Consider the following 23,191-nt stretch of genomic DNA (forward strand, 5'->3'; position numbering starts at 1 on the left):
CTGTGAGACGCCTGTTTCTCAAACTAGACACTCTAACGTACACTGCCCCAAAATCAAGGGAACACTTAAATCACACATCGAGTCTCAGTGAACTAAATATATTAAAGATCTAAATCTTTTCACTGGAAACAAAATTCACCAACCGATTGAGGGCTGGATCAAACTCACACCGAAAATCAACTGAAATCACAGGCTGTTCCAACTTGTCCGAATTTCATCACGGCAACTCATAATGTGACTTAGTATTGTGTATGGCCCCCGCATGCCTGTATGCACTCCCGACAATATCTGGGCATGCACCTGATGAGACGGCAGATTCCAGTTTCCTGGACGGACGGTCTGTGGTGTTACTTGATGGTGTTGGATGCGCTGAGACACAACGTCCCAGATGTTCTCAATTGGATTCATGTCTGGGAAACATGAGGGCCACTCCATGCTCTTGAGAATGTTCTGGGAGACACAGCAAACCTTCTTGCGACGGCAAGTATGGATGTGCCAACCTGGAGGAGCTGTACTAACTGTGCAACCTGAATGGGCTGCAGGTAACGCCTCATGCTACAACTAGTGACAAGAACACTAGCAAAACTCAAAACTAGAGAAGAATCAGTCAGGAAGGATGAGGAGAAAGCAATTGTCTGTGGCCACCACTGGAAAAACCATTCCTATTTTGCTGGTTGTCTTGCTGTTGCCTCTCCAGTGCACCTGTTGTCACTTTCATTTGCACCGAAACACTTGTTAGAAATTGGCCATTTCGAATAGTGGTTGTAATTATTAGCATACCCATTTGTCAAGGGAGAGAGAAAGTATATTATTTATTGCAGCATTAGAAAGTCTTGTTCATGAGGTTACGGACCTGGTCTTCCATACACAACCTCAATCTCTTCTCAGTCAATCTCTTCTCACTGTAATGTTGGTTACCAGCTAGCCTATACATTAAGGGCGTTTCTAACTTTTTAGAAGTCAACCCCCATGCCATATGGCCATCGTAAACATTCCTGTCATTAGAGCGCTACCTACTGAGAGATAATCTAAACAGAGAGGTTTCTGTTGTTCTCATTATCTAGGCACATTCACTTCCAATGAAACGTACATTCATATTGTAATTGTTAATGCTCAGATTCTACACACTGATTCACAAAGCTCATGCTTCCTAACTGGACAGATTGATAACCCTGATCTGTATTTGACTTGGTGTTATACTGTGATGATTACGTGTTCCCTTAATGTTTTTGAGCAGGGTATGTGGTGCTACATATGCTGGTAAACTCTGTGTACATGAAACCAGCAGACCCCAGACATGTTGGTCTGCCTGCGGATGGCTACCTTTAATGAGATATGTGAACATCCTGTATCTCAAGTCTTCGCTAACTTGAGTATAAACAGAGTATTTTTAGAGGCCTGCCTACCTTTACTCGCTGGACATTGCTTTTAGCTGTGGCTAACCGGTTCTCATCCTCGTTTTGAGCACGACCGTTTAAATGCTTGATGTATTCATGACAGCTATGGACTCATCCAAAATGGACAGCTACCTTGGCAGATTCACTTAGCCATATCAGCTTTTCAACTACGTTACCCACAACCCCCTACCTGGAGAGCGTTCCAATGGGATGCTCAAAACAAGCTGTGAGTTTCTGTGCGTTGCCCCCTTGTGTTGCTGTGGTTTCAACGCATTGGTGCTCACCCTCGTCTGTGGCAATTTGCCATTTACAGGTGTGAAGAGATCCAGAGAAATGTGGCATAATGCTCAGAGCTGTTATATCTTAGCGCTTATCGTTGGGTATGCTCTGTGGTGGCATCAGGCAGAGTTCAGTGCAGACTGAGGACATGTGAGCAGAGGCTGCGGGCAAATTCTGATGTGGATCTAGATAGCTACATGCGACATCAGTCACAGACAGGAACCCAAACTTTTATTGACTTGGTGTTATACTGTGATGATTGTGTTTTCCGTAATATTTTTGAGCAGTTTATTTGTGCTCTTGCACAGTTGTGCACCAGGGCCTTCCACTCCTTTTAATTGTGGTTAGACACAGTTTGCGCTGTGAAGGGTAGGGATTTACTTTAGTTTCAATAAGAACAAACAAAAGTATTCTTACTGAAACCAAAGTAGCTCCATAGAATGGAGTACTACATATTGTTTTACAAGATCTTCAGTTTCTTGGCAACTTCTCGCATGGAATAGCCTTCATTTCCAAGAACCAGAATAGACTGACAAGCGAATGCCCCGTTCATTGTGCAAACAGGATTAACCCACCAGGTGGAAGCTGTATGGGTTGTCCAGGCCATCTTGTACTGGTTCCATACAGGTTAAATCCTGCATTGTGAATAACAATGTTAAATGACCAGGACAGCGATCATGGTTGGAGCCCCCAGTTTTCAAGGCATAACGTTACGTGCTCTTATCTAAAGTATTCAGCAGGTAATTCAGTACAATGTGAGCACATTTGTAGCTACGTCCTTTTAAATGTACATTAACTCTTAGTTGAATTAGCTGATGCTCTTATCCAGAGCAACTCACAGGATCAGCAATTTTATACATTTAGCACCTACAGTATTTAATAATTTATTCTGGGAAGGAAAAGAGTGATATATTGAGACGCTGGAAAGCGGTTATTGGAAGTAGGCAGGCGGATTACAGCTATATCGGTATCTGTTCTTCTTCAAGGGAATGAACCCATAAATTATGCATGTCTCTCCCTTTGAAGATGCTAGTTATAAAACCTTATTGGACTCAATCTCTTTCAGGGTACATATCTGGAAAGCCAGTTGTTTTGGGTGTCTGTTGTTCAACCACATCAAGGTGACATGAGTTTGATCAAGTCATTTCATTTATTTCCCATTAAAGTTCACAGAGGTGTCTCCAATAGCTGTAGATTTTAAGAATTATTTAGCAGTGCACATATAACCTCCTTTTGGAAACCCAGCTGGTACCCGATAAAAACATTTTAGGTTCCATGAAGTACCTGTTTCATAAAGGATTCTACAAATACCCAGAAAAGAGTTCTAACGGGAACCAAAAAGGGTTATCCTGTCAGGACAGCCCAAAAAACATTTTGGGTTGAAGCTAGCATCTTGTTTTTACCGGTATCCGAAAAGTGTGGCACTATGGGAATTAAGAACCGTGTTTTCATCATGTGCTGTATTGGTACAGTTGTTGACCCTGGAGGATGACATAACAAAAACGCAGTTTGTCATCTTCTAAGGAAACCTGGGAAAGTACAGAACAGTGGATAGGTTACATATGGCCTTCAAAATATCTTCCAGCTGTAACATTTCAACTGGAAACAGAAGTTCAAATGCCTGTTAATTAACAAGATTACGGTTGGCTGTTACCTCAGGCCATGAAAAGTCTCCTCTCATCATGAGTCTTTCAGTTCACTGACAGTCAAAACACATGGATGGTGCTCAGAATAAATGAATCCGTGGCAAGAGGATATGCTCATGGCTGCATTTATTCTGAGCACCATCCATGTGTGTTGACTCTAATGGCCAAACGAGGCTTCATTTGCGTTATTTTAGCAGCAGGATATTATGCTGGCAGCACTCAAATTGTCTTTTTCAAAATAAAATCATTGAACTTTACAAGGCAATGTAATCTAGTCTGTAAAAAATGACAGACAAGAACAACATTGGAACGGACATTAAACATAAAATGTACCGACTAGATGGTTAACTATATTGCCTAAGATATTTCAATGATGGCTTTTATTTTGAAAAAGAAAATCTGAGTTAGCGCTGCAAGCATAATATCCTGCTGCTAGACGAACGGTAATGAAGCCTCGAATGGCCATCACTACTAAACACTCAATCAATGAAAATCTATTTCATGGATAAGTGCTGAATGCTGTCACGTTCTAGCCCGGCTGCAGTGAGTCCAATGCCCTCTCTCTCCCTCACTTCATCACAGCACCTGTTTTCCCTCATCACGGACCCTATTTAAGTTCCTGCTGCTCCATCGTATCCTGTCGGCCTTTGTGTTGTTTTCCCCATATGTTATGGCGTTCTGTTTGTTATTTTGGTTTGGTCTTGTTTTGTTTTTATTGTTAAAATGTCCTCTGTTCTCCCTGCACTTTTTGTCCTGCTTCCATCCTTCAGCGTTACAAGTGCGAGTTTATTTGAGCATTCCTGTAACTGTTTGCATTACAATGTCTTGCATTTTCTTCAGACTAACTGGCCTCCTGTCGATTACCAAAATAGTTTAACCATCATTATCACTTCTCCTTTCATGGGGGGGTCTTCATTAATATTTCACACCTAGGCTTAGTACACGGTCATCATTGCCTGTGTGCGTGCTGTTGATTTTGTTTGTGTGGCCTCTAAAGGGATTTATTGTCGAAAGTAATGAATTATTTTGGAAATATAAAACAACAATGCTGACGTGTGTCATCAGCCCTTATTCTGTGTTCACGTGCTAACTGCTACGGCTCAGCACAACACCAACTCCATCATCGAGTTTGAAGACGACACTACAGCTACAGGCAAAGCCTGGCCCAGGATTCCTGCCACCGGCCCTGGCTATAGGCCCTGATAGGCCTGCCAACAGGTGTCACGTTTGAAGGACAACAACCACTCCCTCAACGTCAACAACACTGAGGAGAGAGGGCTGTTGACTTTGGAAAGTGACAAGGAGAATACTGCCCCTTCAGGGCTGAAGCAGACTCAGCAGTCGTAAGATCCTTGACATCTACGTAACTGAGGACTTGTCATGGACCAACAATGCGACCAGCACCTTCCAGAGGGCACAAGATTGACTGAACGGTGAATAAAGACATTTGACAAACCTCCCTTGATCCAGCTCTAAATACATCCACACCCAGGGTTGTCGATTTGGGGGGATGGGGAATCATGACCCACCCCAAATAATATACACCAATCAATTTGACACCCCCGCCCCCCCACCCATTGGCCCTCTACGTCACAGCCAGGAATGGGAACGGATCCACACACGACTGCGGGACCCTGCAGACGTACCAGAGCGTCACCTATCCAGGACATCTATTTGGACCTATCATTACCAAGGACCCTCACTACAGGCCATTCATTCTGGGACTCATCCAAGGACCCTCACTACAGGCCATTAACTCTGGGACTCATCCAATGACCCTCACTACAGGCCATTCACTCTGGGACTCATCCAAGGACCCTCACTACAGGCCATTCACTCTGGGACTCATCCAAGGACCCTCACTACAGGCCATTCACTCTGGGACTCATCCAAGGACCCTCACTACAGGCCATTCACTCTGGGACTCATCCAAGGACCCTCACTACAGGCCATTCACTCTGGGACTCATCCAAGGACCCTCACTACAGGCCATTCACTCTGGGACTCATCCAAGGACCCTCACTACAGGCCATTAACTCTGGGACTCATCCAAGGACCCTCACTACAAGCCATTCACTCTGGGACTCATCCAAGGACCCTCACTACAGGCCATTCACTCTGGGACTCATACGAAGACGCCCACAGACAGTGTCCATCCGCAAGTCTTCAAAGTGTCGAACACCTGACTAGTCACCTGACGGAGCACATCATCGGTTGCCATCTGTCCTCTACCACACACGATGCCTGAAGAAAGCAAGAAACATCATCAAAGACTACAGCCACCCAGGCTATGGTCCATTCACACTGCTGCCATCTGGTAGATGTTACCGGAGCATCTGGACTTCCAGATTCACAAACAGTTTTTTCCCCTCAACCAGCAATATTGATCTATAATCTTTATTAATTATTATACAGTTTATTAATTATTTGCAAATAAGAGAGACGCGTCAACCGCTTACCAACATAATTGTCAGAGGAGTCTCTAACTCAATACATGCACAATCCGTATATATTACATAGAAAAAGGGGTGTGGTAAGTTGTTGCCCATCTGTCCCATGTCAATAAAACACATTCCCTTTGTTCTATCACATGTCCTGGGCTTGACACAAGGGACATGTTGTCTTCCCCCCATTTTCTTAACCCTTAAGGGGAACTTAAAGCATCTGGACTACCTACAGATAGGTATATGATTAACCCTATAATCTACTGTGACCAATCAAGAATGCCCCCTAAGAGATATACCAGATCCCCTCTCCCACACTCATCTATTTATCTAAACAAGGGGACTCAGTCCTTTAATCATTAAGAATGCATCAGGTTTCAGAATTTCCACAACAGTAGGAATTTCTATGATTCTCTCGTCTTTTCACTTGATGACAAAGTCAGTTATTGTCACCTATATTGATAACTATTGTATCAATGTCATTCACGAATGAAAGAAAAACAAAAGTTTGTGTGACATGAAATAGCTTCGTCTGTGTTAGGTTTAAGTAGTAAGTTAGATACTAGTAAGCCTATTATTGGCTAATAAGCTGTTAAAACGGTCAGTGGAAAAAGCCATACAGTTCATAGACGCTATTTGTGGTGGAGGAAAACTAAATAAGAAACGTTAGTCAGTTTAACACAATGCTTAATGGTGTTTAGTGAAATATTCATACTTGGCGTGATGTTAATGCGTGACAAAATAATCTGATGTCGAGATGCTGTACCGACATTGGGCAAATGTATATCACTGTGGTGTATTGATTAAAGACTCAGCCACTCACGTGAGTGACCTGGGTTTGAATCCAGTGAGGGCAACAACATTTATTACTTTTAATTTAGTTTCTATTTAAAAAGATGTTACTTTATATTTTACCTATTGCTTACTGCGTAGATGTCGCGTGCCATGTCATAAGAATGTCACTGCTCAGAACAACACTATATTATTTTGTGCATTTGACAATAAGAAAGACTTGACGTTGACTAGTCTGACCACTTACAGTGAATCCACTTACCTACACCATTTTTTTTTTAATAATCAATTTGAACTACAAACACAGAAACATTTTAAAGTTTCAAAGTTACGTTATAGTGTGTTTTGTTAAATTGTGTTATTAATTAATATGGTTGGATTTTTTTTCTCAAATATCCATGTTTCAAAACATGTAATTGCTTTCTCAGGAGACAGAAGCTGAGACGACAGACAGTAATCCACTGGTATTCATCGATACTTCATCAACATTTAAAAAATAAATTTACCAATATGAGTCTGAATACTTGATTTCATTCTGGATTTTTCAACCCTCCCTGGGAGATGTGTGTGTAAAGGGAGAATGCAGGGTTGGCCATATAGGAATATGCAACATAGGCGGTCGCTAAGGAGCCCAAGCCTCTAGGAGGGCCCAGTCTGCCAGTGACAAATAGGGAAGAGGGGGCCCTCACATTAACTTTTGCTCAGGGCCCCCAAAAGGCTAAGACCGGCCCTGTGCGAATGGAAGGGTGAGCAGATTTGCACCAATCAGGCCAAAGTGGTCGTGAAACCCTGGAGGGCCAAGCTCTAAAACCAATTAGTATAAAAAGAAAAACACTTTTGTAACTTCATTGTAATGAGACAGTATTTATGCCAGACCTTTATATGCTATTTCAGCTGTGCAGTATATTCTTGGCATTGTACCTTTTCAAATATGAAGTGGCTGATTCTAATCATTTGTTGACATACCTGGTATGTTGCTACAATGGTTATATGAAACCTGACTCGATGACTATTTAGATGAACAAGATTGGCGATTTTAGCCATATAATTTCAATTTTGAAAGCGAATTGTTTCGATGATTGGGCAAAAATCGTCACATACAAGACATACTATATAATGTTTGGGGAACATTCTTCGCTTGACAATGATTCTTAAGTCCTGGTTGGGGTGACCAGAAAAAACGAACCCAGCATTTTTATTGTGGGAAGGTGTTAAGTTTCCCGTAAGCCATTGACCTGAGCGAGATTCAAGCTGAAAGTAAGCTAGTTCCCTCCATGGTCGCCAGTAATAAATAAATCAATAAAGATGAATGGTCAGATGAGAAATACATTAGTACATTTGTAGTCTAGCGTCAGTGACTTACATTTGTAGTCTAGAGACAGATGTTTGCTCTGATCACATTCGTGTGTTCTCCAAAAGCCCATCCCATTTCTTCCAGGAACGAGGGGTGGCCCTTTTATTGCGTGTTGCATACCAACTATCAATTCAGAGGACCTTCACCGCAGAAGCCTACTGTGGTTCTAACATCATACTAAACTCCAGTCCCGGTCGTGCGAACATCTAAAACCTCTAAACAGATAAAGACTAGATACATCGCACAGTAACATGCCAGATGTTTGAATGAGTTGGACAACTGACATAGTTTTTTTTAACAAGGTAGGCTATGCTGTTATTATTATATTTTGTAATACCGAAAAAGAGAAAAATACCGAAACAGAGCGTTGTACGGTCTGATAGGCTAACTTATATTAAAAGATAACATTTCCTGTATTTTTGTTGTTATTTCTCTTGCCTGGTTCACTGAAAAAAAATTTTGTCATGATTCTCGATAGCACGCGATGAAACCTGGTCTCATTTAAACATTTGGAAAGCTTGAAATAAATAAAATGTAAATATAAATTCACATGCTCAAAAAAACACGTGGGAGTTTTCCGTATTTTGTAGTATATGATAGATGCATTTCATCTGTCAGAGAAAAAGATCTAATTTCTTACTCAAAATGCGACAATCAAACCATTATTTCTACTATGACAATTACCATGAATGGTTAGGGAATGTAAGACTGGTTGCATAAGACGGGATGGAGCCGCGTATGTCCTCATCACGAAAACGCACTAGGAGAAATAGACGTTGGCTAGAGACCAACTTTTGCTGGAGGAAGACTCGCACTGGACTTGGGCATGAAATAAAAACAGCGCAATTCATACCCTGAGTCACGAGCGCTGTTGATATAGAAGTTCTTGTTGCCTTCCGTTCCAGTTTCAGTAACATGTAGTGTCAGTTTAAGTCTCAGTTATATGAAGACATCCGATTGTTGTCGTAACAAAAGGAAATCCATCAGACACTGATGTAAGTGCATATATCTGTGGTAAATTGTGATCCCACTGGGATATGCTAACGTAATGGTCTAACCGAAAGGCCCTCACTAGCTGAGTTCTGGATTCAGGGACTTTGCTTCAAGCATAGGCCCGGTTTATGCTGTTGGGCCCAGAACATTCACTGTTCTGTTTACATTTGAAACAGGTTTTGAAATCAGTAAGGAACCAAATGGGTCTTTGGTATGTGGTATATGTCATGGCTGAGAGTCCAGGCATGGAATGATGCACAGCCTTAATTTCTTATTTAGTTGTGACTGTGTAACATCATGACGGGAGACGGGGAAGACCTGACTGAACGTCTTCCTCAACCCCGGGGGTGAGTTGGGATTTAGGAATTGGGGGAGCCCTACTTTCTCCTTTCCAGTTGTATCTAAAATGCTGGAAGTGTGGGAGCTCAGCTTCCCTTAGTTCTCATTTTGACCGTATGTATGGGAGCTCAGCTCCTGCTGGCTTCTGCCCAGTTTAATCCTTACTTATAGTAGGCTACATGTCATTCCTTAAAGTAATGGAGGCAACATTTTACAAGGCTGATAATGAAACAGTGTCGGGTGTCAGGAATGCTGCAGTTCCATCCATCACTGGAAAGGAAAGGGTTTTGTCTCTTACATTAAACACAATCAATACCTACATTAGCAACCACAAGTAACTAACTGATCCTTCGGTCAATCACTCTTCCACTGTCCCATCCATCTTTCCCATTGTTTCTCCTTAGCTCTTTCTATCTCTGTTTGTTTCTCGTTGATTACAAATTTTATACCAATTTCTTACTGTGGTGATTCTATGATATGCTAGATGAGTGATTTGGATTTATTCCTTCATTGCATTTAGCACATTCCTTTGTGACCTTTACTCTAGCTAAGTGTCTCTTATCTTTTATTTTATTAATGACGATCGTTCAGTTGCAGTCAATTGTCCTGCTTTCGTCTTAACCACCTTCATACACTATTAAATCCATGTGGTCGAAGTCTAGAGTCAAAGAGGCTTTTTGTTCAGTTTGGTCTGATTAAGTCAGGTAGATTGGCTGGATCATGTCTCTTATCTGTCAACGTTTAACGATTAGTAAGGTGGAACCAAACAGATCACTGCGTTCAATAGAATGGGAAACAAAATCTATGAGTCGTTTAATGAATCAACCAACATTTCAGCAACAACATATCACAGTGACCACTGCTGAATGGAAGTGTTCAACGTTTATGATTCAGAGTAGAGCCAAAAAGTATTTAAAAGCCCTTTTGAGACTTTTTTTTTGAGACTTTTCTGTATTCTAATGGAGAGTTCTATGTGATTTTTCAGGGTGAAGAAATAAGACAGTGGGAATCTGCCAAATGGACTAGTTTCTCCTTTTCTGCAGTTTACTTGGAGTAGCTGAACCTCCTCCCTACAGCCATGATGAACCTCTCCAACGAGACAACCCCCATTTGCTTCTCCATCAACAGTCCCCCCTTCAAGTTCAACCAGAGCATTGGTTCTGTCTACTATTCGGCCACGTTCAGCTCCCTGGGCCTCACCTTCAACCTCATTGCCTTCGTGGTCCTCCTCAAGACCTTCCAGCGCACGCACAGCCGCTCGCGCTCCTCATTCCTCATCTTCCTGTGTGGTCTGGTGGTCACCGACTTCATGGGCCTGCTGGTCACCGGCTGCATCGTGGTCACCTTCCACATAACCCGCTTCAACTGGCGCGAGCTGGACCCCGACTGCGTGTTCTGCAACTTCATGGGCATGTCCATGGTTTTCTACGGCCTCTGCCCGTTGCTGCTGGGCGCCACCATGGCCGTGGAGCGCTTCGTGGGCATCAACCGGCCGTTCTCACACTCGACCAGAATGACCAAGTCACGGGCCATGTATGTGGTTCTGCTGGTGTGGGTGGTGGCTGGCGGCGTCTCACTCCTGCCCCAGGTGGGGGTCGGGAGCTACCACATGCAGATACCGGGCTCCTGGTGTTTCTTCAACATCAGCTCGGAGACCAGCGACATGGCCCTGTGCTTGATCTTCTCGCTGGTGGGCCTGCTGTCCATCGCCACGTCCTTCCTTCTCAACACGGTGAGCGTGGTGACCCTGGTGAAGGTGTGCTGCGGCCAGGATGCCTCACAGCGCCGCCGTGACTACGAGGTGGAGATGATGGTGCAGCTCATCTTGATCATGTTGATTGCCTCTATCTGCTGGTGCCCCCTATTGGTCAGTCATGTTACAGCGCCCTGTTAGCACACACAAATACACACACAGATGTTACTGCAGTATGTCACTTTTTGTCGCACAAACTGGGTTGGGTCTTTACCATCAACAGTTCAACCTTTAACAGTATTAAGTGTGTTGGTTTGTAATGTGGTAGCTGTGTCGTTTCCTATTTCCTGTTTTCTTCTAGTTAGAGCACTCACTACCACTTGTTGCCTTGCGATTGGCTGACTGCAGAGTGTATGGTGACAACAATGCAGTTATTGTCCACAATGCTGAAATCAGGGAGGGGACTATAGATCGTTTTTGACTGAACTGTGTATTTACATACTGTATGTCACGTGCAATCTCAGACATCGGTCAACTGATGACTTATCCCTTATTGACACAAACTGAAACTGAAAGTTTTGTGCTGACATAGAAATCCTCATGTCTTCAAAATGTTACTGATTGGCTGGTTGATGGTATCATATAAAAAACATTAATGTCGATGACACCATTCGAACTGAAATAGGTTGTTCATATCTCTTGGCTGAGATTGATGCTATTTGGCACACATGCTCAGGGACATACATCTCTGTAATCTACACAGTATCTCAGACCTCAAAAACATGGGCTAATAATGCATCTTGTCATACTGGTATTTAAAAAATGACACTGATTAAGCCAGCAGGGCTGGTGCATTGTTCATGGGGGACGACATGTTTACTGCTGCCATGTACAATTTTAAATTTGAATCCACAAGTATTCTCAAAGGACAGTATTGGAATGTATACAGGGCTCCAGACTTAAAGGTTTCACTGGTGTCACAGCGTCTTTCAGTTTGTGGCACCAGCACGTTTTGATGGCGCCTCCTAAAATATCTTCTAAAATACTTAGAGTAAACATTTCTTTTGACATATTTATTTAGTAATTTCATTAGATTTTATGTTTAGACTACTGTCCCATCAATGACTATTAACAATGGGACATTTTTTGGACTAGAATGGAAATATGCCTACACCTAATAGAGCACATTTATACCAGGAAAGTACATTAATTTAGCTGCAAATAGCTAGCTACTGTAACAGTCCCAGCCTGATAGGACCGTTCCACTTCGTGTTTTCTGTTTGTCCTTGACTTGTCTTGTCCTTGTATGGTCTTTCCTGTTGTTGTTTCAGTTTATTATATTCCTTTCACCTGCGTTTAGCCCCCACCTGTTTCTGTTCTCCTGGTTAGCCTGTGTATTTAGTTCAGCCATGTTCTCCCAGTCCTTGTCGGTCATTGTCACCTGTCCACGTTAGTAATTGTATGTGGTGAGTGGGCCGCGTTTGTGTTATACCTTTTGTTTCGTATGTTTTTTTGGTGCTCGGTATTCTTTTCAATTAAATATCACATCATCGACCGCCACACTGCCTGCACCTGGTTAATTCCTCTCCACCCCTACGCCAACCTGTGACAGCTACCTAACTGCTTTCAGAGTCAAAAGCAAACATTTTATTGTATGCTAATGCAACCTGATACCAGTACTTCTGTCGCAGAACTAGATAATGGGTATTCAACTCTTACCCTACAAGGTCTGGAGTCTGTTTATCTGTTCTACCTCGTCATCCATTGCACCCTTTTGGTGATACCAGGTCTAAATAAGTCCCTGAAGAAAAGGTTGCAATGAAATAATTGAGTGGGACTGGCTTCAATATCCAGAGTTTGAAAGGACCTGGATCAACATGTTTTGTACGCAACGGTTTTGTCTAAATAAATGAGATACAGATGTAGCAGAAATCTGCTAGCTAGCAGTGCGTTTGAAGTGTTCACTGGGTTGCCACATCCAAAATGTTTGTTAGACTACCAACAGGGTTTTCCCCTTCTGCCCTGCCAAGAAAACGGCACAGACTGGAGGTTGTAGATGCATTCTCTGGCAACTCATGGTTGTATTTACACCGCAATATTTATTAACGCAAATAGGGGGTGGGTTGATTTACATCTGTATTATTTTTCTTTCCACCGTTAACTTTTTGTCTGCCGTTTGGGAGAATCCCAGGTCTCTGAAATGGCACCTTTGTGTCTGCCTCTTGTATTCCCCACATAATCAACCTCTGGGTCTCTCTTTCCCCTAGGGGCACTTGTTCAACATGTATTTACATGTGTCAGAGGCTTTATTTCTCTGTGATTGTCCACTAATCAGCTCTCCTACAGTCACCACTGAAACCTTTTTGCTTATATTGATCACCCAGACCTGATGCAGCATTTATAGAACGTACAGACAGGTGAAAAACTAAACTCTCTGGAAAAAAAATTACTTCCTTACTTGGTCATATGGATATGTAATCTTCACTTAAACACTACTGACAGATAAAGGTAACCTAATTTAACAAATGACACTGAAATACTATACTTTGCAGTCATTTGTTTATTGAAAATCAACAGAAATGCATTTTCTTTGTGCAGACAAAATAAGTTCTCCCCTAGCTTCAGTAGCTGGTGTTGCCTCCTGTTGGCTGAAATAACTTCATGTAGCTGTTTCTTGTAACTGTCTACTACATCCATTGGGAGAAATGTTTAAGGGCTTTCTGGCACATCCCGTTTCAGGTCCACTCACAGCATTTTGATAGGATTGAGATCTTGGCTTGGACTCTGCCATTCCAAAACCCTAAATTTCTTATTTTTGAGCCATCCTGTTGCAGCTTGTCTTGTCTGTTTCTGATCATTGTCAGTGTTTAACAGTGATCGATAACAGACAAGCGAAGAGAGAATTCTCTGGTACAATATTGAATCCATGGTAGTCACATTATCATAGTGATCATTTGATCTGTCGGACAGTGGAATATGCTTCACGTTGCTTGGAGATGGCTTTGGAACCTCTACCAGACTCTTCTTGGAGCCTTGATCTTGGTATGAGGTGTTACCACACACCCATATGGTTAAGAACAAATCTTATCAAGGTTATTTTATCTTAATTAACAAAGCAAGTACACCAAACTAAGAAAACAAGTAGTGCAAATTAACAGAAAAAGTACTGCAAACTAAGAAGATAATGATTCTCTCCTTTTTGATGCCTGCACCAACACGTGTCACCAACCTCTGGCTTGTCTCTGAGACTACACAGGCCCATTCCTGGCTAATCCCTAACCATGCTGATGGGACATTAATAGACACTTTTTCTTGTGTTGTAAAGAGATCTCAATGACCCAGGGCTGGGAAAGGGAGCTTGCCCTGCTTAGGACATTACCTTTCATAAAAGGAGAGTTAATATCTCCTAGTTATCATAGGAGTGCTAACTCATATCCTGCCCCTTCTTATCATTCTCCCAGGGCACTAACACTGTACTGGTATAATAAACGCCGATCAATGCCTGAGCAGCATTATGTGAAATATTGGGCTTCAGGGTCAGCACTTTTCATTGTGCCCAGCCCAGTTCATGTTCAGGAAGTTGAATAGACCCTATATAAGGGAGTGTGACAGTATGCCGGTTGATGATAAGCCCTGCAGGAGAAGGCCATTTCCGGGGGATGTCCGGGCCCCAGCAGACCCCTCTCACTGAGAGATCTTTTCCACTAAATATTCAGTTGGTACGAGTGTTAACATGTGACAGATATAGTATAGTTATTTACCAGCTATGTTGTCACTTTCACACTTAGTATGCTCACATCTCCTTACCTAATTTATCCTCCTGTCACACTGTAGCAGCCTCCTGTAATTGACTTGGCTTCTTATCTGAACATCAACCAAAATCGAAGGATGTGTTAACCTTTTGTGTTATTAGTTTTATTCATGTTTCCAATTGCTTCAAAACATTGTTGAAATATAAATGGCAATTTCTCTGTCATATTGACATTGTTGACATACAAATCAAGAGATCAGTAGCTTTATCAGTAGCGCATACATTATTACAGTAGTCTGATGTTTTGCTCCCCAGGCACGCGAACGCACGTTTGCAGTCGTGAACACCCGCACACAAATACGTTTTACCCGCGCGAACGTAACATGATTATTAGGGCCACCAGCAATTGATTTTCAAATCGCAAATTATAGAAATAAAGTGTGATTATACACAAGCACTCTTAGTTTAAAGTCAATGTCATCAGCAGCCAATGATATCCAGTGGATGCAATATTCTGAGATGGAAAGCAAGCAGAATCACATGGCCTACCTGAATGGGTGGTTGCGTCAAATGCTTCCCAACACATTTTCTCCTTAAATATCGTGATTAATACGATATAATGTTTTATCTTGAAGGCAGCCCATGTTACAGCTATCTAACCCATAGTTGCCTAATCGTCTGAGTTTTTCTCGGCTGTGTTGTTCGGTGCATTTGACAAATAAACCTTGAAACCTGAACTATATAATATATAACACTTGAACTAATATATAACACAAGGTATGCCTATCGCCTATCATTGTTCTGAGAAAGATGCGTAGAGTATAACTAAATCACCTTTAAATAATATAGATAAACACTGTTTTTACCAATTAAACTAGCGCTTCATCAGTCAATTAACTGCTTATGCGCGTCCACGTTTTCGCGCATGATGATCATACACTCAACAACTATTTTGGTTAAAATAAAACAATTTAAAACATTAAATAAGAAAACCAAGCATGCAGCCTGTCATAATCATTTCGGGCACCTATTCTTTCATAATTTGTTTCAAAAGTATCTGTAATTTCGATTAAAAAAATGTATATGCAACGGATTACTTGTAATCAGTTACACCCCAACTCTGCCCAGTGATGAGTTAGTTAGCTAATAAATTCAAATGGACCCTAATTATTTGAGGCCATTTGTATTTGACATTGTGGCTCAATCTCAAATCGCACACTTGCATACTATATAGTATGTCAGATTAGTATACAATGTCTCAAACCAGAATGCACTGAAAATGGTACGCCAAAAGTTCCCTGTGTGGTCTACTATTTCTGGTGGATTTTTTAAGTACCCCTTGTGCAGTAAAACAGGAGGGGAAACCAAAATTCTCTCGTCTTTTTACTTGAAAGAAAGTCAGTTATCGTCACCTACATAGATAGTTATTGTATTAATCATTCACGAATGAAAGACAAACAAACGTTGTTGTGCCATGAAATTAAATAGCTTTTGTCAGTGTAAAGTTTGTCTTCAGTCTCGCTTGCAATTGCTCGATTCTTATGACTATTCCAAGTAGTAAGTTAGTAGATACTAGTTGGCCAATTACTGGCTAATAAGCTGTTAAAACGGCCAGTGGCAAAAGCCATACAGTTCATGGATGCTATTTTTGGTGGAAGTAAGCTTTATAAGAAACGTTAGACAGTTCAACACAATGCTTAATAGCTAAATATTCAAACTTGATGTGATGTTAATGCGTGACCAAATGATCTTATGTTGAGACACAATTTTATGACAAGGTAGTATAGAAAATAATGATTGATTGGGGGTGTTTCAGACAATTATTCACCATGTGAGTATTTTGGAGATTCTGTGCCTGGGAAGTTGAGTCTGACATCTGACCAAAAAATCTATATAGTGGTATTTTGTCGCAACTATTGTGATCATCGTGTTCCACCGATTGGTCGATCCCACTCGTGGTGTGTAGATCTGGTTTTCCTTGTTCAGTAGAGACCCTGGATTTTCCAATGATGGTATCAGCCACAGCATTCCAGGATTGCCAGGTTGACCTATTTTCCCTTGCTTTGTAAAGCCTTACACCCTCAAAGGTAGAAGGCAACAATTTGCACATATGCATTTTCTCAATTGCTTCCTCTTCTTGGCTCTTTCTGAAATCCCATTGGAAGGAAAGGTCAGGCGGGTGGGATCTCTGCTTTTCATCCAAGGTTTTCTAAGGAGACATGGATAGAGAACTAACTCATCATCATCAGAATGTGCCTAGTAGTACCTTACCCAGCTTCCTATTGTTTTCTGTAACACTTTATTTTGTGATGTTAAATAGATTACAACAGCTATAACCATACATAGCATATACCATCAAGAATGTTTAATGTCAGATTATTTGTCACCAAATACACGCTGAAGGGTTTTTTAACCAACATTTAAATTTCTACCGCTAAAGTACAATTGAAGATTATTTCACAACTGGCTGGAAAGCGAAAGCGATTTACAGAAACAAAGTTACGTATACGTTGCTATGGTAAGCACCATCCTATGTTCTTCAGATCAACAAGAGCCTTTTTTCACTGAGTCTAACCCCCCCGTGCGCTTGACTGTCCTGCACAGATCTGTAGTCTGAATGGCGCTTTGTTCAGCCACCCAATCGACCCTGACATCATGTTACTCGGCCTGCGGATGGCCACCTGCAATCAGATATGTGACCCCTGGGTTTACATCCTGTGTCAAGAGTCCAGACTGAGGCGAGTAAAAACAGTGTCAACAGCACCCCCTATCTTTACCCACTGCAAATACAGTCGCTTTTATCCGCGGCCACCCGGATCTAATCCGAAGCCTGTCCATCTGAATGCTTTGTTGTCACAGTGCTTTGGAAAGCTGTCTTGGCACGTTCACTGCCCTTAACCATTTCTGAACTACATAACCCCTAACTGGAGCAGGCCCAGTCCAAGGGATGACCTCTGCAAGATGCTATGCCATCACACCCTATGTTATGTCTGTTTCATTCCATACCAGGCAGCTGGTAAACCAATCAGACTGATTGCAACAAACAGTGATCATACAACACTAGCACTGCTTTATACAGGAAGTCATGTTCTGCGTGATAGAGTATAACCTATGCACGTGTTTAATATTGTAAATGCCTCCACTTTATCACCTGTTTTCATATTTGACTAATCTGGAAAGCCAAATGTCCTTACCTACATATTGGAGCATGTTAGCTGGGATCATAGCAGAGGGCTTCCATCAGTCAGGCTGGAGGCTAGCATTCCAACAACGTGACTATGACAGAAGGTTTACTTGATGGTTTTATGAGACATGAGCCAGTAACCTCAGAGGCATGGACCGAACTGGGTGGAATGAGTCAGACATCTGTGTGTGTGTGTGTGTGTGTGTGCGTGCATGCGTGCATATGTACATGTACTTGTGTGTACTGTATTTGTTTGAGAAGGCATGGGCCTAAGCAGTGTGCTCAAACTATTATTTCCAACTCTTGTTCTCTATCTATCCCTCTCCCATTGTACTCTTCTTTTCCCCTTGATTTTTGTCTTCATCTCTGTACCTGTTAACACCCTCCATTATCGTTATGTATTCCTATCTGCGTCTCCTCAGTTGTGTTTTTAAAATTGTAACTTATTCTAATATGTATTGTGTGCATGTGGTGCTCCATTCTAAAAGAGGCCATCGGTCTCAGCGGATCTCTGGTGAAATAAAAGGCTAACCTTCTGTCCTGTGTCCCTAGGTGTTTATTGCACAGACTGTGTTGTCAGGGAAAGGACTCCAAATCAGAAGTCTGCTGCTCTTCATCCGCTTCGCCACCTGGAACCAGATCTTAGACCCCTGTGTCTACATCCTGTTTCGCCGCGCCGTCCTCAAACGCCTCTTCCCGCGCTGGGACTGGTCCCAGGGCTCCATCCGGACCCTGTACCCAGCCTCCTTCGTTGGCACCATGCGTCGGCTGACCCGCACTTCGCTGGCCGACCACGAGGGGGCACTGTCAAAAGGGAAATACAGGGAGCGCTCGTTTAATGTGAAGGTTCCCACTTTATCGCTTTGACTCTTGCCTGTGTGTGTATGGAGACGCTAACACTGCCCTATCTAGCTTCTTAGTATGTTCGGTAATGCTTTATTTTAAAACGTTAAAAACATTTGAGCAACTATAACCCTACACAGTATATATATATGGAGTGCTACATTTTAATCAACATTGTCAATTCTAAAGAATTAAAGAGAAATTCTGTCAAGAAAGAGGAAAGGGCAGTGAGATGTACATACACAAAAAAAAATTAAGGGAACACTTAAATCACACATTGGGTCTCGATGAAGGAAATATATTGAAGATCAAAATCTTTACTGTATGTTGTGTAATTCGTTGACAACAAAATGACAATGGTCAATGGAAACCAAAATCACCAACTGATTGGGGGCTGGATTCAAACTCACACCGAAATCAAAGTAAACATTGGAAAACACAGGCTGTTCCAACTTGCGTGAATTTCATCACAGCAACTCATAATGTGACTCAGTAGTGTGTATGGCCTCCACATGCCTGTATTCACTCCCAGACCTGGATCAGGGCATCAGTGAGCTCCTGGACAGTCTGTGGCACTACTTGGCGGCGTCAGATGCACCGATACATAACATCCCAGAGGTTCTCAAATGGATTCAAGTCTAGGGAAAGTGAGGGCCAGTCAATGACATCAATGCCTTCGTCATCCAGGAACTGCCCTACACACTCTGGCCACATGAGGCTGGGCATTGTCCTGCACCAGGAGGAACTCAGGGCCCACTGCACCAGCGTAAGGTCTGACGATGGGTCTGAGGATTTAATCCTGGCACCTAACAGCAGTCAGGGTACCATTGGCTAGCACGTTTTTATCTCTGCAACCCTCCAAGGATATGCCTCCCCAGACCATCACAGACCTACCAACAAACTGTTCATGCTGGATGATGTTGAAGGCAGCATAATGTTCACCACGGCGTCTCCAGACTCTTCCACGTTTATCACATGTGCTCAGTGTGAATCTGCTCTCATCTGTGAAGAGAACAGGCCACCAATGGCGGACCTGCCAATTCTGGTGTTCTCTGGTGAATGCCAATCAAGCGACATGGTGTTGGGCTGTGAGCACAGTTCCCGTTAGAGGACGTCGGGCCCTGATGCCACCCTCATGGAGTTTCTGACAGTTTGGTCAAAAACATGCACACCAGTAGCCCGCTGGAGGTCATTTTGTAGGGCTCTGGCTGTTCTCCTCCTGTTCCTCCTCGCACAAAGGAGCAGATACCGGTCCTGCTGCTGGGTTGATGCCCTAATATGGCCTGTCCAGCTCTCCTCCTGTAATGGCCCGTCTCCTGTTATCTCCTCCATGTTCTTGAGACTGTACTGGGAGACACAGCAAAACTTTTTGTGACGGCAAGTATGGATGTGCCACCCTGGAGGAGCTGGACTACCTGTGCAACCTGAATGGGGTGCAGATACTGCCTCATGCTACCAGTATTGACAAGGACACTAGCAAAACACAAAACTAGGGAAGATTCATTCAGGAAGGATAAGAAGAGAGCTATTGTCTGTGGCCACCATCTGCAAAACCATTCCCTTTTTTGGGGTTGTCTTGCTGTTGCCTCTCCAGTGCACCTGCTGTCACTTTAATTTGCCCCAAAACAGGTGACATTGATGCACAATCTCTTATGCTTCCTAACTGGACAGATTGATAACCCTGATCTGTATTTGACTTGGTGTTATACTGTGATGATTACGTGTTCCCTTAATGTTTTTGAGCAGGGTATGTGCTGCTACATATGCTGGTAAACTCTGTGTACATGAAACCAGCAGACCCCAGACATGCCTGCGGATGGCTACCTTTAATGAGATATGTGAACATCCTGTATCTCAAGTCTTCGCTAACTTGAGTATAAACAGAGTATTTTTAGAGGCCCGCCTACTTTTACTCGCTGGACATTGCTTTTTGCTGTGGCTAACCGGTTCTCATCCTCGTTTTGAGCACGACCGTTTAAATGGACAGCTACCTTGGCAGATTCACTTAGCCATATCAGCTTTTCAACGACGTTACCCACAACCCCCTACCTGGAGAGCGTTCCAATGGGATGCTCAAAACAAGCTGTGAGTTTCTGTGCGTTGCCCCCTTGTGTTGCTGTGGTTTCAACGCATTGGTGCTCACCTGTGGTCTGTGGCAATTTGCCATTTCCAGGCGTGAAGAGATCCAGAGAAATGTGGCATAATGCTCAGAGCTGTTATATCTTAGCGCTTATCGTTGGGTATGCTCTGTGGTGGCATCAGGCAGAGTTCAGTGCAGACTGAGGACATGTGAGCAGAGGCTGAGGGCAACATCTGATGTGGATCTAGATGGCTACATGCGACATCAGTCACAGACAGGAACCCAAACCAGAAAAAGCCCTGTCAGCTTCCGTGCCGCAGGCCTCAAAGCTGGGGCTTATGCATGCATGTGTGTGTGTGTGATTATGTACAAGACTTAATGCATGCGAGAGTGTGCGTGTGACTATGGTCGAACGTACAAGGGCATGTACAATTTTACATTTAAGTCTCATGGCAGAAACTATTCTTGTTATGCTTTGTAAATTGCTCCACCTGGCAAATAATTTGCCCCAGTATTAAACTGTTTTTATTCTACATAGAGGACAACATTCAGCCAGCTGGTCTCCACTAGCATGTGGCCTCCGGTGCTTAGTTGACTGCTCTTCAGTCACCCAGGCATCTCACCCGGGTACATTACACATTTTTATTGGTTTTGTTTTTCCTGGGGCCAGTTTTGCGGACACAGATTACGTTTTGTCCTGGACCCACATACTTTACAAGCTATCTTATTTCTGCCCTGATGTTCAACTCAGCTTGAATTCTATACAATCATGTCCAAATGGTCCAGAGATCAGGTGTTATTTTGGGGGAAGGTTGTGGCTATTATTGGTTAGCCAACTCTCCAACGATACGGAAATGGATGCATATATGTTTATCCAGTTCTTAATCAGAATGTACTTTCATATGCTCCTTGTTCATTAAGTGTTACTGTTCTGTTCAGGGTTGAAATGCAGGAATCAATGCCAAGGCCAGTCCAAACCAGTGTTAAAGACAGGAGAGATCAGTATATAATGCGTATTACGCTGTTTACTGTGTGTTTGTAGTAAATCTTCTAGTCTTATTTTTTGTAAGGAATGCCAGTTGGACATTGATGTTTGATTGTGTGTGTGTGTGTGTGTGTGTTGAGGAGTTGGATATAAAGTGTGCTAATGCAAATCTAGTGTCTGATAATGTGCAATGCGGATGTGTAGTGTCTGAGAATGTGCAATGCGGATGTGTGTACAGTTGTTAGAAGTTGGAATGCATTTTTTCCTGTAGAAAATACGGAATAAAATTGTTAAACTGAAAGTGACAGTTCTGGTTGGCTTTTTGTTTGTGTTGCACTCTGACTTCTCCAAACACTTACAGTAAATAAATCTGTGTTTATGGACTTGAAGTTTATAGTAATAATAGTTATCATTTATTTATTTAGTGTTGAAATTCATCACTGACAAAATGAGAATACATGAGAATAAATTGTTTATTCCTAATTACAATGACGTGAATGATACAACAATATACATCAGACATTTAAACAAACTTTATTTTAATCCTAAAAACACCAAACTGGTTTACTGGTGTTTTGCTCATCTATATGATTAATTGGTGATTGAAAAGTATTTTAATATTTCAGACACATAGTTCAAATAACATATTTACATTTTGTTCCTAAAATAACTGAATTATTATATAAAATGAATTTTTTGATGGAGATGATCCCATATGATGAATACTTGAAATTGAAGGTCTATGATGCCCACCGAACCCAGATAACATATATACCACAGATAACAACATACATACCACAGATAACAACATACATACCACAGATAACAACATACATACCACAGATAACAACATACATACCACAGATAACAACATACATACCACAGATAACAACATACATACCACAGATGATAACATACATACCACAGAGAACAACATACATACCACAGATAACATACAAACAACATGGCTAATAACAAGATACTGTAAAGGAAATAATGTCTCAAACAGGTTTTTTTGTTCACATTGATTGAACTTCAAATAATGAATTACAGTGATTCACCTTCAAATGATGTTGTTTTCCCCATTTGTACAGTGACGCATGCACAGTGAATGGAAAAATAAAAAATACACTTTTTGATGAACGTATGTTTCCAGTTTTACTGTTTGACAAGTACAGTGAATGAAGATGTTGGAAGGCTTTGAGTACCTGTACATTTTGTATATAACAGTATAACATGAAAGTACATTTTATTCAATTTATAGCTTTTGTAGTGGGTAATCTCTGCTAATGAAACATACACTTTACACCTTCTTGGGAGAAAAGATCAGGTTGGTGGTGGACATTCTCCCCTTCGTGCTCTTACACCACTTCGGTTATTTAAGATGACCAGGCAAATGCATATTGTTTGA

The 23,191-nt window shown here is 42.1% G+C and overlaps 1 protein-coding gene across 3 annotated transcripts; it reads left to right on the forward strand.

Moving 5' to 3' along the window:
* Nucleotides 1–8,057: 8,057 nt before the first annotated feature.
* Nucleotides 8,058–19,027, forward strand: tbxa2r (thromboxane A2 receptor). 3 transcript variants are annotated; one of them, XM_010897555.3, is made up of 4 exons: nucleotides 8,058–8,214; nucleotides 10,230–11,111; nucleotides 17,293–17,426; nucleotides 18,425–18,607. In XM_010897555.3, exons 2-4 carry the CDS (start codon nucleotides 10,323–10,325, stop codon nucleotides 18,516–18,518), a joined length of 1,017 nt encoding a protein of 338 aa, XP_010895857.2. In that variant the 5' UTR covers nucleotides 8,058–8,214; nucleotides 10,230–10,322; the 3' UTR covers nucleotides 18,519–18,607. The 3 variants fall into 3 exon arrangements, with proteins under 3 accessions (XP_010895857.2, XP_010895856.2, XP_010895858.2); XM_010897554.5 differs by lacking the exon at nucleotides 17,293–17,426 and having other exon boundaries at nucleotides 18,425–19,027; XM_010897556.5 differs by lacking the exon at nucleotides 17,293–17,426 and having other exon boundaries at nucleotides 10,230–10,976; nucleotides 18,425–19,027.
* Nucleotides 19,028–23,191: the final 4,164 nt, after the last annotated feature.

The sequence above is a fragment of the Esox lucius genome, chromosome 8 (genome assembly GCF_011004845.1).
Source record: "Esox lucius isolate fEsoLuc1 chromosome 8, fEsoLuc1.pri, whole genome shotgun sequence".
Taxonomy (NCBI): domain Eukaryota; kingdom Metazoa; phylum Chordata; class Actinopteri; order Esociformes; family Esocidae; genus Esox; species Esox lucius.